An 18125-nucleotide genomic window follows, 5' to 3' on the forward strand; every position below is an offset into this window, starting at 1 on the left:
AGCCATGTGCCAAGCTCAACATCCAGGAACCACTGCTCCGGCAGGAACATCGTGGACAAGGCTAACGCACCGGAGCTACTTTCTCTTGCAAACCATGCTTGTCCCTAATGGAGGCGAGTCATATGTGTGAGCAATCATGACCAGGAAGCGGCTGATTGACCTCCTCCCTGTCATCGCCCTATGGGCAACCTCTCACCCCTAGGCTCTACCTCTAAATGTTTCTTTGCCATAACAGATGCTCCACATATCTGCTACGAATTGGATATGAGACCGTTCCTCTCACATTTTTTTCAGCTTGGGGGACCACTACCCAGTTAGCCCACTACAGCAGCCGCATGTACTCAACCAGTCTTACAAGTGCCCTTGCCTGTAAACCGTGACTGCCGTACTGTGGAGCATTTTCTTTTATTACACCCATAGTTGTCGGGGATCTGACACCAGAGCCTGTTCTGCACCATGTCAGAGAATTGACGAACCCTGCTGCAGCATCCTCTTGTGCGATGCCGCGTGGAGGAACGTCATGCCCTTTACTGACTCACTCACTAGGTGAGCCTCAGGCAAGTCCACCTCCACAAGTGTTAGCATATAGTATAAGCAACTTAACACGTGAAACTTTGAAAAGAGATTACCAGTGATGTTGTCCTGACCTTGTACCTACACGCTCTGCCCCCAACTTGAGACCCATCCCCAAAAATAAAAACAGCAGTGTTCATGCTGCATCTAAGGTGCTGCACCAAAGGACACTTATTCCTACATAGACACATGGTATATTTGTGACTACAAATACACAGCACCACACACAACAATATCCCTATCCCTAGAGAGATGAGATTCACACCACCACAGTGCTTGGGCAAGGCAAAACTGGAGACATGGCCAGCAAAGAGAAGCAGAGAGCCAGAAACAGTAAATCACTGGCACATATGAAAACATTCCCCTCAATATGTGCTTTGGTTGCTGAATTACCAGGCTATAATTGACAAATGTTCAATATCACTTGGGCCTAGAGAATGGCTGCAGCAATATTACTGTGCATGGAAAAGCTAGCTTTGGAATGAACAGGAAACTAAAATTTGTGCGGGGTGGATTGGAGCAGAGTTGTGTCGCTATTTCTTGATCGCACAACAGATAGGTCTCACCATGGATTTCACTAACAGTCAACGTTGCAAGTGCTGCTAGTAACTGGTTCACAGCGAGATAATGGCAAATATGATTGGAAGCAACAAATGTTACATGTATTTTTTCACTATTCATTTCACGAATAATCAGCTTAATCTGCACTATTGAGGAGTGGGGACACTGCAGAAAGATAACAGCTTAGGTAGGAGCGGAGAAAGGGGAGAATGATGGGAAGACGCTGTTGCACCTGTTGCTTGAGACTACAGTCGCCGACGGATTTTTCAGACTCCAAAAATGCAGTCAGGGTTCCCATAGAGCTAATGCATTTTCGCAACCGATTTTTCGGTTGAATTGAGGCACCAAAGTTCGATTTTCTGGACTAAATTGCTTGTTCCAAGCCACGCTACCCGATCTTGGAGGCCACCATGTTGTATTTTCCGCTGGCTTGGCTTCCAGTGGCCCACTCTATAGCCTCCAAGATTGGGAGGTGCACGCTATTAATAGAGTTGGTCAGCACACATAACGTTGGGCGAGTTGGTTTGACATCAACAGAGAGCGCGCGCCATCCTCCGGTCCCGGAGGCCATGCCTGCTCTACCTTAGCCGACAAAACGCTCCAGAGGACGGCACTTTTTCTTTATTCTTTCTTTTTTCTGTCAGGTCTATCGTCATAATCACATTGTGGGATCCGTTTCGGCTGCTTCGCATTTGCGTGATTGGTGCCACCTCCTAGGAGTGCCTTCATGAGAGCGAAGTGGCGCGAAGTAACGGCGCTCATTTCTTCGATCTCCGTGGCGATCTCCGCTAACTGAGATTACCAATGTGGTGACACTCTTGTCGCCTGTATATGGAGACAACATCAGTTTTGCACAAATCCAAGCAAATCTGATCATCCCCAAGCATAGTATGAGGCAGGGCATTATTAGAGATTTTTTTATGGCACTCTAAGCCTAATAAATTTTATTTTTTGGAGTGAACAACTTTTTCGGACTATTTTTCAGTCCCCGCGAGGTCTGGAAAATCGGTCGGCGACTGTAACTGTGTATAAGCCCTTAACTGACTGAACTATGGGCTCAAAGGCACCGTCTGACTCATTTATCCCAACACGAAAGAATCAAAATCTGAAAGCATTACAAAGCAGGTATATATTTGAAAACTAACATCTAGACAATCCACTTCAAGTATTACAAGTACTTACGTATTTCTCGAGGTACAAGGTCTGGTTGTCCAGCAATGCCTTGACCATCCGAATAAGGTAAATGAGGAATGCCAGATTGTTCTGCACGACATTCACCTTCACCTGGAAACAGAAGTATTATGAGTAAACCCCAGAGGCAAGATACAAAAACTTCAAATTGGAATCATGAATGCTCAAGATTACACAGACCTGCCAATCTTAAAATGTTAAAAATATCGCAGTTGAAGGAAAAATTTATAAAAATTTGGTGATAAATAGACAAATATTATAAAAACTTTGTTACTCAAGATGTTTACTGTTTATTAAAAACTGTCACACACTTTATTCTGTAGAGGTACTGTGAACTGGCCACTCAGCTATACTATGGCAGCTATGGAATGATCTCTGCACAGACAAGTGGAAATATTCATGAATATTATGAAATATTTATGTACCAGCAGCCAAAACTTCAAGTGTTGTTGTACAGTTAAACCTGCTTATAACGAACCTCCATATAACGAATTCCTGGATATAACGAAGTTTTTCTATTCCCCGCCGTTACTCCATAGAAGCACATGTATTTGAGACCTCTACGTAACAAAGTGGCAGCGGGAGACCCCCTCGATATAACGAATTTTCCCCTCCGACAACCTGGAGATTTCGCCCCAAATTTTGTCATTCTTGTGCGAGCAGCAACCGGAATGCGAAGCGAGCGCACGTGTGCGTGCGTGCGTGCGCGTGCAAGGCGGGCCTGCATCCCTCTTCCCGGCGATCTTGCCGCCGCGGGCGTGACCTTTCCCCCTCCTTTCATTCAAACCTGATCCTGCCACTTGCTGCAGCTAGCATAGCCCGCCAAGCCGGCACTCTCTCGTTTTCCAGTTGATGTTGCCAATGCGCTATCAAACGCTGGCGGCGTGTGGAAGCTCTGCTGGCAGAAGCGAGCGAAGTGACCTTGGTGCTGTTGTCTATCGCTTCAACGCAAATTGAGCGCCGAGAACACACAGCACGCACAAAGCTACGAGCCGCCGACGCACCTACACTGCTAGACTCTGCCCCAACGCAGATCGCTTTCAAGATACGGCCCGCGCGACCGCGCCGCCGCGCAGTACGCAGTTGATGCCAGAGTACAGTACAATGCCGCCCCGCTATCCATCCCCCCTCGCTCCCTCGCCGGTGCCTCGAGCGCATCGGAAGAAGGCGCGCTTCCTCCCTGCTTTTCTTGCGCGCGCGAGGTTAGACGCGATCGTCGGCTCCCCTCGCGCGATTTCACTCGCACATACAGCATACGGCGCGCGGCGACTGCGTTATCGCCCTTGGACTTTATACGGAATATCTATGAGCCAAAACCAATTTTAGGGCCACAACGCGTCATAGACACCATCTTCATATAGCAAATACGGATCTCAAGGGCCATACTTTTGCTGGCGGAAACCAAAAATACGTCATAGTTGTCGCCCCCGGCACTTTGGGCGGCCAATGCCATCGTCAAGCCACCAAGCCAAGCGACATGAAAAGTCAAAATGGCCGCTCAGGCCAGCGCGGGGTGGCAGTTCGCAACGTATGATGCGGGAACGGTCCCACAGTTGCGACGCAACTGCGGGGTTACCAATGCATTGGGTTCTATGGGAGCTGTGCGGGGACCGGCCGAAAACGACAAAACAGCCGGGAAAACACAGCCCTCGGGAACGTAACAGCGGGGTTCTACTGTAACACTATATGACGCTACGACGCCATCGTGACGCTCGCTCTTCGTTTCCGATGCCTCGCGCTTGTGCGAAACAACATGCGTCTACGCATCCGGGACCTGGTGTGACATTGCCAGGATGAGTGCTTCGACGAAAACGGAAAACGGGTGTGCGTTACAATTGAGGGCGAGTTAGAATCGAGTAAATACGGTAAGCGTTTCTTTTTCGAATTTTCGTGCCAAACCTGCATATAACGAAATCCTCTTTATAACGAACTTTTTCGGGAATTTGTCAATTTCGCTATATCCAGGTTTAACTGTATATTGTTCCTCTAGGGTAGGTGCTGCGGGTACATTCAAATGTATTCGAGCAGGTCTGAAAAATCCAAGCTCTCAAAAATCAGTTGCAACTGCATTTATAATCTTTTAAGATCACAGTTTACCCTAAACAGATGGTGTTATTGGTGTTATTACGACAATGACGAACAAGCTCTAAATATTGCGCACTTTAAGCTAAAATAATAAAAGTTGGTAGATATGGATTACATATAGATGCCAAACGTGGCTTCCCAAGAAACTATGTAAAACAAGAAAAGAGTGACACCAGGCTTTTTTAGCATCAATGCAATCGAAATATTTTCTTAACTACTACAGGTGTAAAGGCAAGCTAGTTGCTGCCTGTCTTGCTAACAGTGATAACAGCAGAGATCACATGAGAAGACACGTACGGAAGCAAGTACTCATGTGGTACATTTACCTTTCCTGCTCCATTGAAAATTATACTGTCAGCATTTTTCGATGGTAACTGAAGGGAAGTGCTAAATTAGGCCAAACCAGAACACTGCTTCCTTTGAACCCCTATAGCAGCTGTTTGGCAGAGGACTTAAATAAAATCACTAATAAAAGATAAAATCTGTTTTGTCAACTTCCCTCAAGCTCGAACTATTGCACCAATAATGCAGTTGAATGAAATCACAGTTTCACAGTCCTCTCACAGACATGAGTGCCTTCTTCTGTAATAAAAGCCTGCAGGACACGGCAGACTGCATTCTCTTTTACCTTGAAATGTAATATAACATGTTTTTTTTTTTTTCTTCCAGTGATCCGACAACCAGCCTTTGACTTATACTGCCCTCGTAAAGGCTCTCTTTCAGCTTTACGTAATTTTCTAGCACGTCAAACTTCTGCATTCAGCGTGATAAACATATCTGCTAATTTGTAGCAGTAATCTACTAAATAAGCTACTGAGTCTCAATGAGCACGAATGACCAATTGCCTTCTGTGTGCATAGAATGGAAATTCAGCTTACCCCTTCCGAGATGAAAGTGCATAACCGTGGGAGCATCTGGTGGAGACCTGGATCTGAAGCCAAGCTCTGCAGCGCTTCCTGCAAAACAAAATGATGCAGAAGTGTTGGCAAGTTTCTGTGATGCAACACTTGGCCAAGTCATTGTCATAAACCTTCAGCAAGCCACTACAAAAATAGTGCAGAGGGTACAGAAAAATATGCTACACAAAAATCAGTACCACACAAGGTATTTTTGTCACTACTGTATTCCTTTAACGTGCACCCCAACCTCAATGCAGGAGTTTTTTTCCTTCCTACACCCATTGGAACCCAGCCACTACAGCTGGGTTTCGATCCTGCGACTTTGTGCTAGCAAAGGAATGCCATAGCCGATTATAGAGAAGCCTGTAAAGCGTGGGCATTGTCACGCAACTCATATTCTAGAACCTTACAGCTTGTCTTGTCCTATAAACCTGTGAAAGCTAGGAATAGCTACAAATGTGAAAATTTGCACCACACTCGCTGCATGGCACCATCTACCGTACAATACCAAAAATCACACATGTTTGTCTATTCAGCATATGTCCCATCTTTCATCTGTGATGAGCGGCTCATAATTTTTGACAATGCAAGCCTATATTTCGGGCACTGCAAGTAAATCCCAAAGACGATTCTATTGTCTAAGGCCGATAGTCCAGTGAACCATCAGCAAAAATAAGGGCTCATAAGGTTGCCATGAATGGCCCAAGCAGGTGTTTTTCAAAGCATATGCACTATTATTTTCTTACTAGTGTATGGGCTACACTGGAGAAACTTAAACTCATATTTAAGTAAGAAATTTCAGCACTTACTCAAGACTATCACTGACGTCAAAGCACAATAACAGACAATTGCTGAAGAGAACTAACATTGCCTGATACAAGCCATAAGTGGGCTCCAGGTCATAACAGAGGTCATGGCAAAGTGAGGAGCCACTAGATGATGAGTGTGGCATTGCGCTGTGCGTGCACATAGATGACTTCAGTAGAAACTACAATTACAGAGCACATTGAGGAAGACCAACATGCTTAAAGAATGTGAAAAAATATGAGCTGTGTAGAGTGTGAAAAGCCGTGCCAACAAGTGACGCCTGTGATGCTGCTTGTGTGAGCTTTTCGTAAATGCACATCTGCTTCATTCTATCCTTTCATTGCATCAAAAATATTGCACCCCACTTCTTTGACCAGTCTAGACTGACTGCAAACAGCTCTTCACATTACACAAAGTCAAGTTATTTTTCCAGCTTAACGTCTACATCAGTGTAAATTGCTTGCAAAGGCTACAAAAGTGTAAAATGCTTCATAAACAAACAGCACTATGTTGGTGAACACAATCTCTGCTGATGATCAAAAGGTGGATTATTTCAACAAATCGGTACTTCCAAAAGCATAAAGCTTTGCAATTAAGCATATGTAACATGCAAGAGACTTGGATACAAGCACAAAAAAAAGTGTCTGCACCTGTCTGACACTCACCGCTCTCCGCGAGTCATCAGATCCAACACAGGCTTCTGTAATTTCTTTATAGTAAAGTTGCTGTTCCTAGAGGAAAAAAAAAAAAAAAGTATGAACACAAATCAGTTCCTCTCAAGTTATGCAGCAACATAGTCTCTTGCAAAGAGGCTATATGTATCTGGCAATAACCATGTCAGCCTAAAGATGCCAGACAGGTTTAAAAGCAAGAACATGAAAACAGCTGAAAAAGTCAGAGTGCTATAGGAGCCTTACTAGAGAGCTTAAAGAAAGTATGTGCTAGCCATCTTAGAAGACAATAAGAAATAATGTACCCCAATTCAGGCAGCTACCAAATATACTATTTCGGATGGTAGGACGCTTTTTCTTTTCATGCACAATTCATTAGGGAGTATAATTTAATACCAGTACAAGTCTGCAAAACTCTGCCCCACACCCTTACGTTTTTTAAAATAATTTTTTGAGAATTCTTTATTTGATATTGTTACGGGGATATATATAGTACTGTGCCGTAAGCTACTAAAAAGTTAGATAGTTCACAAGTGAAATAAGTGTATTACAAGCAGCCCAAAGATGCAGTGGGAAGCCTACAGTCTCACACATTACCTTTGAGTGCTACACTAGGTGTCAGTTGCAAACTGGGAGTGTTTCGTCTGATAAACTTTTGCCAGATACACACATTATTTGCCAGTCAATCTGCACAGTCTGCTGGCAGATAAGCTTATTAGTATAATAATGTTACTACTGGTATGCTTGCTGCTGTGATATCTCGGCTCTCATAACTTGCACGCAAGATCAGTAACGTCTTTCAGAAACCACTCCTACTATAGGTGCATGCCAGTCAGTAGGCCGAAAAACCCCTCTACCATGTGTCATGCGGCTAATGTGTCGCTGTTCTCACTACTGGGGGGAGAAAGATTGAGTCAGAACCTTAACATATGAGCAGCCACTTACCACGGACAGCTCATGCGTGGCGAGCTGCTTGACCCTGACTGTCTCAACATGCTTGGTGCGTTCTTGCTTGCTGGGAAGGCCGGGTACCTTGGAGCCAGGTACCACTACTTTACTCAGCTTGGTGACAGGGTCAATGCTCTCCACACGTTGCAGGTCCTTGGAAACTGCATAGTGCAAAGGCGTTTATTAGACACCAGCCATTTGGCCATCCATTGTTTGAAGGTCCGAGCTCTAAGCACGAGCGGCGTTTCTCGAGGAAAGCGCAGTAGGGATCGACCCACTAGAAATGGCTGGAGAGCGTGACCCGCTATGGCGTTCGTATTCTTCCTTACAAAAGCACAAGCAACAAGTTTGCCAATTTATGCTGTGGTCTATACTACTGAATCAACTGCCTAATGGCTATGCTTAAATTCTTCAAGTTTACTTTTTGAATGCTCCCTTGATGTCAGCTTTAACCAGCCCAAATATAGCAGACATTGAACTGCATATTTTATACCATTCAGCAGACCACACCCCACCTAATGTTCAACCTTATAAAAGGAGGCATTCTATCATTTCCTGATACTGTGTCCTTTTACAGCTTCATGCAGTTGAAAGATAAATACATGTAAATGTTAGATTGATCTCGCGAAATCTCATGGTTTTACAGAACTGGTAACAGGCAAAAGAAACTAAAGCATAGCGATCAGAATTTTGCTAATTGCATATGGCAATGAAGAGAGAAAGAAAAAAGAAAAAGTCTCAGTTCCGCCCAAAAGGTGAAACTGCATTGTAGCAACACCGACACTGATAGTGATAGCAAAGTAATAGACACCTACACAAAGCAAGGCTTGTAGTTTTATCGGACATATAAATTGCAGTAAACACTCGCTTACTAATTAAGCTAACAAGTATGGCGTCACGCGTGCATGGGCAAACATGAACCATCTCGTTCCGCCCAAAAGGTGAAACTGCATTGTAGCAACACCGACACTGATAGTGATAGCAAAGTAATAGACACCTACACAAAGCAAGGCTTGTAGTTTTATCGGACATATAAATTGCAGTAAACACTCGCTTACTAATTAAGCTAACAAGTATGGCGTCACGCGTGCATGGGCAAACATGAACACATCTCACTCGATGGCCGCGAACACTCACTGTCACAACGCTGGCGTGATGATGAGCGACAGCAATGTCGAATGAATTGTTCTTTGTGCTGCCTCTTGCTTAAACTTGAACTAGGTGCATAACAAGACAGCGCACAAGAAGCCATAATCCTTTGTGCACCTAGCCTTTATACCCACTGCAAATTACCACCAAGATAGGGTGTGGGCGGCCGCGTAAAGCCACCGCATTCGCAGTTACAACCGGACTAGAAGAGATGCACACTAATGTGCCCCCTTCCACCTCCTAGCATACGCTCACCTTCCTACTTCCCCCCTTGCGCGCACGACTAGATGGCATGCACCCGCCCCATCCCTCTTCCTGTGCATGCGAGAAGACGCCTCCGCATCAAGTAGCCACACTTCTTGGCTCACCCTCGCACCTACGGCATACAGTGTGCAGCCACAACCTCATCGCATGTGGACTTTATACGCAGCATCACGGTGACGGCAATGGCCAAAATACGCCTGGAGTGTCCATATAATTGCTATTGTACCAAAAAAAGAAAAATCATCGTACCAGGTGGAGGGTTCTCGGGTACTGTAGGTTGGATTCCTTCTATGCTCAGCCAATGAGCTGTAACGGGAGAAGATGTTGATTACCACACAATGAAGCACAAAGAAATTGAGCAAAGCTAATAACAACGGCACAGGTTACATGTTTTCACTTTTACTCCAAATCACTTAGAATCTGGTTGAGACCTTTCCCCCATGCTTATGCATGCAGCAAAATCACTTTTGCAACCTTAGCCATTTCATGCTCCTAACAAATGAAGATGTCAGGCTCTGTTCTCTAACAAAACTGTGGTTTAATCAGGCAATGGGATAATAGTCGTTCATGTTAAGCAATGTTTTAAGACTTCATACATAGAGGGCTTAGTTTTAGTACAGATCCATGTAAGGGAAAAACAAGCTCCTACATTTTGAGACATACAAGCAAGTACAGTATAGACCACTTATAACATAACCACTTATAGCGCAGGACCGGATATAGTGCGGTCTTTTCAGACTCCCGTTAATTTTCCCATAGCACTCCATGTATACACGTATCGCTTATAGTGCAGTTGCGGGAAACGAAATACCGGTTAAAGTGCGGCTGCCTGGGAGTACGGAAGTACTCCCAGCTTTTACTCTATGGCGGTGCCGGAGCAATGCCGGTCGGAGGCGCCGCCGCGTGATTTGGTTTGAATTACCGAGATTCGACTGTAAATCGAACGCAAACGTTCTAGCCGCATTCCTCGACTGTCGCATATGCGTAGCGGCTCGGTGCACATGTTTTGCATATGTGCGGGCCTTGAAAATTGTTGCTTTGGTTATAGTGCGGTACCGCTTATAGTGCGGATATTCGCGACTCCGGCGACTTACGTTATAAGCGGTCTACACTGTATGATGATTCAGTGATTAGCACTAATGTTTATGCTGACGCCACATAACCGGGGAAAATTTCTAGCTACATCAGGAGCAACTGCAACACACCTACAAGTAGTTTGCAGGCCCTATCTGTTGTTGTTGAATACTGAAGGATGCAAGGTACAACTAACTTTTATGTTTTCTGTTTAGATTAGAGGTGAAGTGAGAAATCATGGGAACAACACAGCTTTCCAGTGGAGAGCCAAACCACTGCTTTTATGTCATGTGCACGAACCTACCAACTGAGATATAATATAGCAATCCTACCCTCTACTTGGGCAAACAATGTGTATTATACATAATTATATAAATAACACACATATAACGCACTCAATGGATATGTAAGTGCTCACAATAGTAAAGAAAACATCAGCCTAAGCAATCACTGCCACTAAGGATACTGCTAGTGGTATAGTATTCTGTTTCACACATAGCAGGCAAAACGGCAGAGGCTAGAACAACTTTCATACTACAAAAAAAAAATTAAATTATGGGGTTTTACGTGCCAAAACCAGTTCTGATTATGAGGCACGCCGTAGAGGAGGACTCCGGAAATTTGGACCACCTGGGGTTCTTTAACGTGCACCTAAATCTAAGTACACGGGTGTTTTCGCATTTCGCCCCCATCGAAATGCGGCCGCCGTGGCCGGGATTCGATCCCGCGACCTCGTGCTCAGCAGCCCAACACCATAGCTACTGAGCAACCACGGCGGGTAACTTTCATGCTACCTGCATCGCTAAGAAGTAGCGCATGTCACATGACAGCAAGAAATAGGAATGTGCCACATAATTTTTTGACCAGCATACATTGTTTACTTTTTTCAGTGACAATATATGAAGCAAGTGCATGTAGGAGACATAGCAGATATGAAACTATTAGCCATGAAAAGACAAACAGAGTGACACCATTGTGCAACCACACTCAATGCACAGTTTCCCCAGCACACTGCTTGCACTTGCGATCAAAACATAGTGCATAACATACTGTTAAGCTCAAGGCATACAAACAATACATAATTTGATGTAACATAAAATCGTACATCAGATTTCTAATATATCAAGAAGTTATTCAGTAAAAGATGTAGCATAACAAAAGCGAGTTCACTAAGAAACATGCAAAGTGATACACTTCTATGAATGCACTAAATACCTAGCTTTGCAGAACTGCCTGCTAACTATGAAACAGAGCATACTCCTTAGTGGACAGAAGGGCCACTATCATTCGAAGCATGTGTTTCTTTTTTCAACCATCATAAATTGGCTTAGCCCTTGCATTGACAAAGCAGCGAGGTGAGGATGAAAGTATTTACAATACAAGTAAGAACCCTTGTAATCTGCTGGCAAAGTCCACAACGAAATCCTTGTTGGTATTCCCTTCAAGGCTGCCTTGAAAGCAGCAAGGACTATTGGCAAAATGGCAAAGACACAGTGGGTTTGGGGGCACTCTCAATGTGGTGAAGCATGTTTACCATCTAGCAAGTCCTTTTCAAATTTACCTTTCTTTATCTTACTTAAACTGTGACAAAGTACTATATGTAATATTCCCTCTACAGTCAAAAGCACTTAATTATGCTACGTTGTCTCTGATAACACCTCTTTGTTGGCCAACTTGCCCCCCCCCCCCCCTTCCTCCTTTCTTGCAGTACTATTGTGAAAGAGATGTTATTTGCCCACCTTTTATGGAAACATCCAGCGGGAGTTTAGGCAACTGGGAATTGATGACTTCGTTTAGCTCCAGCTCCTTTTCTTCAACAAAGAAGAGCTCCCGCCCACCACCGCTGGCATATCGAAAAGGCACATAGTCTGGACAATGGAACCCATAGAGTGGCTGAAATAGACATGTAATGATAATACATTAGTCAAAGACAGAGGAGCTACATCAAAGTGTAAAAAAAAGAAAACAAAGGCTTACTTTCCCAAGCCCGAGCATGCATTCACACATTGTGGTTGTTATTCAAAATGAACCTTTCAACACAAATTTTGTCTCCACGTAGTGTAAACTGCTCAATTATGTTTTTGTTCATTTTCTCTGCAAGTAGACACAGCGAAGCTGCAACGTAATGCTACAACTGCGCTGCAGGGTGATTTAGCAAATTGCGACAAAATAAACAGCCCAATTGTGCTAATGCAGACTACGGCAACACAGCCACATTGTCATAACCGCAAAGGATCTCCCTGCAGTTGCTTTCATCAATCATTTGCTTCGCTTACTGAGACAATGCTCTGATCACAGTACTACTTTAGTTCTGTATACAATTATAAACAGACAACACAAATTCGTAAAATCTGTAGCTGAATAAGGTAGCGCCATAACATAAGGACAAAGACGGAGGTAGCTGCCAAGGCATACCCAAATAAGCTATGAACAGTGATCTCTTACATGAAGCGAGGATGTTGCACGATTCTGCTATGATATGCAGATAGGTATCTGATTGTCCTCAAGGCAGTTAGCAGACTTTTTTTACCACTCGTTCCTTTTTATATAAGGCACCTTATTTTGCTACGTCTCTCAGTCAAAATGTCAAAGAACAGCAGCTATTGGTTAAGAACGTGCTATAAAATTATAATCGTGTAGAAGAAAACATCATGCTTCACATCGACGGAAACAAGATGTCATCCATCAGCAAATTGCATATTCATATCGGCACAGAAAGCCACGAAAACTGATGCTATGGAGCACCTTACTGTGAAACATCAATGCTAAATGTCTTTATGTGCCACATGGCCTCACAACATGCATACGCCTTATTAATAAAAATGCCCAGTCGCTATATTCTGGATCAATCACATTTGTAGATATCAGGAAAGTTGTGACAGCATCATTGGAAACAGAAATAATGCAGTGTGAAAACACAGGACAGTGAGGGAACATGTACGTAGGCTGCTTATGCGTCCCATTAGTGTTTCCAGTGTCTTTGAACTGCGCAAGTTTTTTTTTTTTTTTTTTTTTTTTTTTTTTGAGGTATCACTTTTGGTGAACAGTGAACAAACTAAGCTTTCTGGCAAAATCCTCACTGCTTTAATGACACACACCAGACGCCACATCATGGAAAAGGTAAAGTATTTCTGAAAAATGTTTTTTCTGTAGTGAAGTACAAAGGCTTTTGTTGAAAAATGTTTTTTCTGTAGTGAAGTACAAAGGCTTTTGTTGAAAAATTGCCCTTCCTAAGCTCATTGTATTGTCACATGTGTGGCTATGTGCCCATTATATTCCTGTCCCGGCACTTCTGTTTACACGTTCCTTACACGCTACCTCTCCTTTTGCCCTTAAATTTATCTTGCTTGCCTTGTTTAACACGTTTGCCTTTGTCGGTTATTTCAAAACACCTGTTGGCATATGGCAAGTGCCCTGCCGTACACTGACAGATGCTCCAAGAAAGGCAACATGCTCCCCTTACAGTTCGCTGGACAGGCTTGCTCATTCTCATCACTAAACAGCACTGCTATGCACGAAAATGCTTGAAAATTTAGGTGGAAGAAAAACATGTCTGCTGATTAGCATACCGGTTGTCCCACATAACATGGAATAAGCTTTACTTTTTTTTTTTTTATTGACTCGCCACCCCAGCCCTGCGAAAGTGGATGTCCAGCAAAGCTGTTGAAAGCCACCACTACAACTGCTGAGGGGGGTATGCAATGCTTTATGGCTTTAGAGTAAAGGTAGTGATGCTATTTTAGAGCAATGGAAGTAATTGTAATTTTGACAGCACGCTGCCGCCCATAGCGGTGCTGCAACAACATTTATATCAGTTGATAGGCTGGTTATATTATATACGAAAGGATAGGGATGTAAATCCCCAAGTGGCAAGCTGCCATCGCCCCGGCCCGGCAGCTTGCGCAACAGTAATCTTTACCAGGAAACGTACGCGTAGAGCACTACGTGCTTCGCATTGCATGCAGGCACAGGAGTGCCTTATCATCAGTTATGTGGTTCAGATGTTTGTTTTGAGCTTGTTCTTTATTGAAACTTATGCTGTTCTGTATGTTGTATGCGTGATTCCAAAGAATGTATGCATTGTTCGCTTCACTTTGCTGAGTGCTTGTAGCCTCTGCCTTATGGGGGTATGAACCATTGCATTTGGCAGGTATGAACCATTGCATTTGGCAGGTATGAACCATTGCATTTGGGGGTATGAGCCATAGATGACGATAGTTTTCTATCGACGTTATGCCACGAAGAAATCCCGTGAACCATAGATAACTTCGCTGTAAAAGTAGTGCCTTCTGTGTGAATTGAACCAAATGCATGTTGTCAATAACCTCCTGGAGAGCCCATCAATATTTTCCATGTTATTTTAGCAGTTATTAATTACCTACATTTTAATTAATACCTTCAGCCTTTACGTCCACAATGTTAATACAAGGTCTGTCGAGCACATCTGAAAACACCTCTTTCAGTTGTTTCCGAGGCACTAGCTTTTGTGTAGCTTTTTTTTCGGCCTTTAAAAGAAAGCCACTGTGGCGCGCAAGTGGCGATGAACAGAGGTGTGGCGCCTTGCGGGTACCATGAGTTTTCTTTTAAGCATGGGAAACACAAAAGACCTACAAAAACGGTGACAACTGATGTTTTCAAATGTGCTCTACAAACCTTGTATTGACATCGTGGCCATAAATTTAATCATTGAGAAGTTTAATTATTCAGCCCTAATTACTCTATTAATAACATAAACATGCTGGAGGCATTTTCCAGGTGGTTACTAACAACATACAGTTGGTTTCATAAGCACAAAAGGCTTTACCTTTCTTCAAAACTTGCTTCCTGTTAGCTGAGACACATCCAGTATAAGCTATTGCAGCAACTTGTTACATACTGCAGACATTTGCTAAGGTCATATTTACAGAGTCAAACAAAAGTTATTTTCCATCCATGCCAATGGTGTTTGTTTCCAGTTCCTGTTCTTGAAAAGCGCTTTTTGCCGCACTTTCGTTTATCAGTGTTGCTGGCATCCATGCACAGTGACATCAAGAGAGTTAGCAAACTCAAAAAGAAAAAGATAAGTTTTGTTTTTCACATGCTTTTTAAAGTAATGAATGCAAACTTATGTGCTTTCAATGACATGCTTTCAAATATGCCACAGAAAAAGGGATCCTTAAAATCTGGCTGTTGATAGCCGTATGCAAAAAAAAAAAAAAAAAAAACTACACCTGCACAACCCTTCCCACTACAGGAAAAAAAAAAAAAAAAAAAAAACAGCAGCTTGCCCTGCTTTTCACGCACTGCATCGCACCCTTGCTGCCCACCTACACTACATGGACGACCCAGCAAGCAAAAGAATGACATGCACTAGCCTTCGGAGGCCTCTTTAACTTCCTCAATGACAACAGCCTCCCAGGTTTTCTTAGAACATGTCCAGCAGAAAACAATAAATTATTGAGTTTAATGTCTAAAAATGCACCTGAACTGTTGGTAATGGCACGGTGAGGAGCTCCAGAATAATTCTCATCACATGGGGCATCTTAATGCATGCTGAAATCTCAATGCGACATATACTTTTGCAGTAGGCCCTTAAAAATGGAGCTGTAGCAGCCAAGAGTCAGACACGAAACTTCGTGCTAGGCATTGCCATAACCACTGAGGCAACGTAGAGAGAGCCTGTATGGTAGGCTGCTTATGTCAACGCACTTAGACCATTACTCAATCACTCGAACTTATCTCATTAACTCCCTTCTCTCTTGGGATACTTGACTCGCCCGCGAGAAGCAGAAAGACAGGTTGTTTCACTGCTAACGTTATTGCGCTCTTTCTCTTTGCGAGAAATACTCATGATGCACATATCCACTCTATGACTCACAAGGAGCACTGACTTGACATTTTTAACATTGTCTTCTTGCGTAAAATGAAGATCTGTATACTCTAAGCCTTAGAAGAAATACTGGCAAGAGCCATCCTTTACGTTTAATTCTTTCTACACACCAGTTTTGGTTTTGTCATCAGAAAGTGGATGAATTGAAATCCCGACACAAAGGCTGGTTCTATGTTGTCATTGCTGCAACTGGCGCTTGTGAACGGAGCCAGAAGCGACGAACATAGCCCTACTGGCTTATCTTAATTTTTTTTTGTAACAGTGTACCTAGCTATATTGCTACACAAAGTCAGCAAATTTTCTGTGTCTTGACATTATCATAATGTCTGTGACGCCAGACCCAGCATTTCGAGACAAATTAATATACTTTATATGTGTTTCCCAACTTTCACACTAGTTAAGTATGATCTTTTTACATGCAGGAAGCATGTGGTAAAGGATCTACAACTTCGAAACTGAGTGTCAGTACTCCTTTGAAAAGGCACTGAAGAGCAACACTGTGTTAGTTCATACTGCCGAAGTATTTTTACAAGACTTCATTTGCGTTTAGCTGGTAGAAAAAGGCTGGTCATTAGCTGAGAATATGAAGAGCAAAGTCTCTCTCTATTTGAACTTGACGGCCCACAAACACTGCACCAATACGTTAGTATGACAGATTTCAAAGCAGTTTCTCATGTTTTGGTCATTTTTGATGACAAAAAGTCGTAAGACTCACTAGCTTGAGCCTTTCGTTCTTTTAAAATTAAATGTAATCTTCGTTTATCTATGAACTAATAAACAGATCCAAGCAGAAGCTGCTCAAGTCTGATATCACGATATATATATATATATATATATATATATATATATATATATATATATATATATATATATATAGTACATTAAATTAAGACACACTTTCAGTGTCAGATTTACCAACCTATACCTATGCATCCAAACGTTGCTACAAGATTCTCTCAAAAAGCATATGCAATTTAGGAAGCACCCCTTCAGCCACCAATCTAAACAGTCTTAAACGCTTTTAAGAATGGCAGTTCATCTCTAGAATGTTTTAATACATGTGTTATTTGTTTAAACAAGCTGGAATATGGAACGAGCCAGTGGCATCGTTATAGAATAACAGCAGAAACAACATAAAGGTCACTCTCTTCAAAAGTGGAGCACAATATCTCCACACCTCATTAAAATATAATAATAATAATAATAATAATAATAATAATAATAATAATAATAATAATAATAATAATAATAATAAAGAATGGTAAAGATGTGAGGGTGGTTATTGCATGATCAGTTTAGACCACAAATTGTTTTTTTAGTCAAATGCTCGGTACAGGTTGGCACTACTACTACTACTACTACTACTACTACTACTACTACTACTACTACTAATAATAATAATAATAATAATAATAATAATAATAATAATAATAATAGTCTCGCGATGCACAGATCACAAGCTGCCCAAGTCAAAGTGAAACCGTGCGGTGGTCGGCGAAATCCGACCACCGCACGAGAAAAGTGACGCTTGCACCAGTAAGAGGGTTTTGTTTACAAAAAACGAAAGAAAAAAAGAAATTGTGCTGATCTTGAGAAGCCGCAACCGCAGCGGGAGCCGCGGCAGCCGAAACCTCCCGCGACGCGTGCATTGCATGCGACATGGGCAGCTTACGACAGCGGTTAAACAGGCCGGCGAGCGCGCCATCGCGCGCACACAGCATCAAAATTTGCCGCTTACCTCGACGTTTTTCATTTTGAGCGCGTTGTCGAAATCGAAGGTGGACAGTTTTCTTCGTTTCGCGTGTCCCATAAATTTGCTGGCATCCTGGAAAAAATAAACACGATAAAGTGCGAAAAAAAAAATGCCCCGAGCAACAGTTGCGAAGCCCACAGCGGCAGAAAAACGATCGCACGCGCTACATGATACGCGGATGCAGATGACAGTGCGGCGAAGGAATGTTTCATTTACGTGCTCTTTCAGTGCGCATGCCCTGGCGTTAGATTTCAAATCGCGGCCGCTTGGCGCGCGAACGC

General features: G+C 43.0%; 1 protein-coding gene across 1 annotated transcript in view; it reads right to left on the reverse strand.

Moving 5' to 3' along the window:
- The window catches only part of LOC119442767 (transcription initiation factor TFIID subunit 6), a 39019-nt gene that overhangs the window by 20455 nt on the left and 439 nt on the right, over positions 1-18125 (reverse strand). Inside the window, exons 2-8 of the mRNA XM_037707783.2 lie at positions 17830-17916; positions 11962-12115; positions 9398-9454; positions 7733-7896; positions 6782-6847; positions 5289-5366; positions 2317-2418 (exon numbers count right to left, since the gene is read on the reverse strand). Of these exons, the coding sequence (XP_037563711.1) occupies positions 2317-2418; positions 5289-5366; positions 6782-6847; positions 7733-7896; positions 9398-9454; positions 11962-12115; positions 17830-17916 (708 nt within the window). The remainder of the gene's footprint in view (positions 1-2316; positions 2419-5288; positions 5367-6781; positions 6848-7732; positions 7897-9397; positions 9455-11961; positions 12116-17829; positions 17917-18125) is intronic.

Source organism: Dermacentor silvarum, chromosome 2 (genome assembly GCF_013339745.2).
Source record: "Dermacentor silvarum isolate Dsil-2018 chromosome 2, BIME_Dsil_1.4, whole genome shotgun sequence".
Lineage (NCBI taxonomy): Eukaryota > Metazoa > Arthropoda > Arachnida > Ixodida > Ixodidae > Dermacentor > Dermacentor silvarum.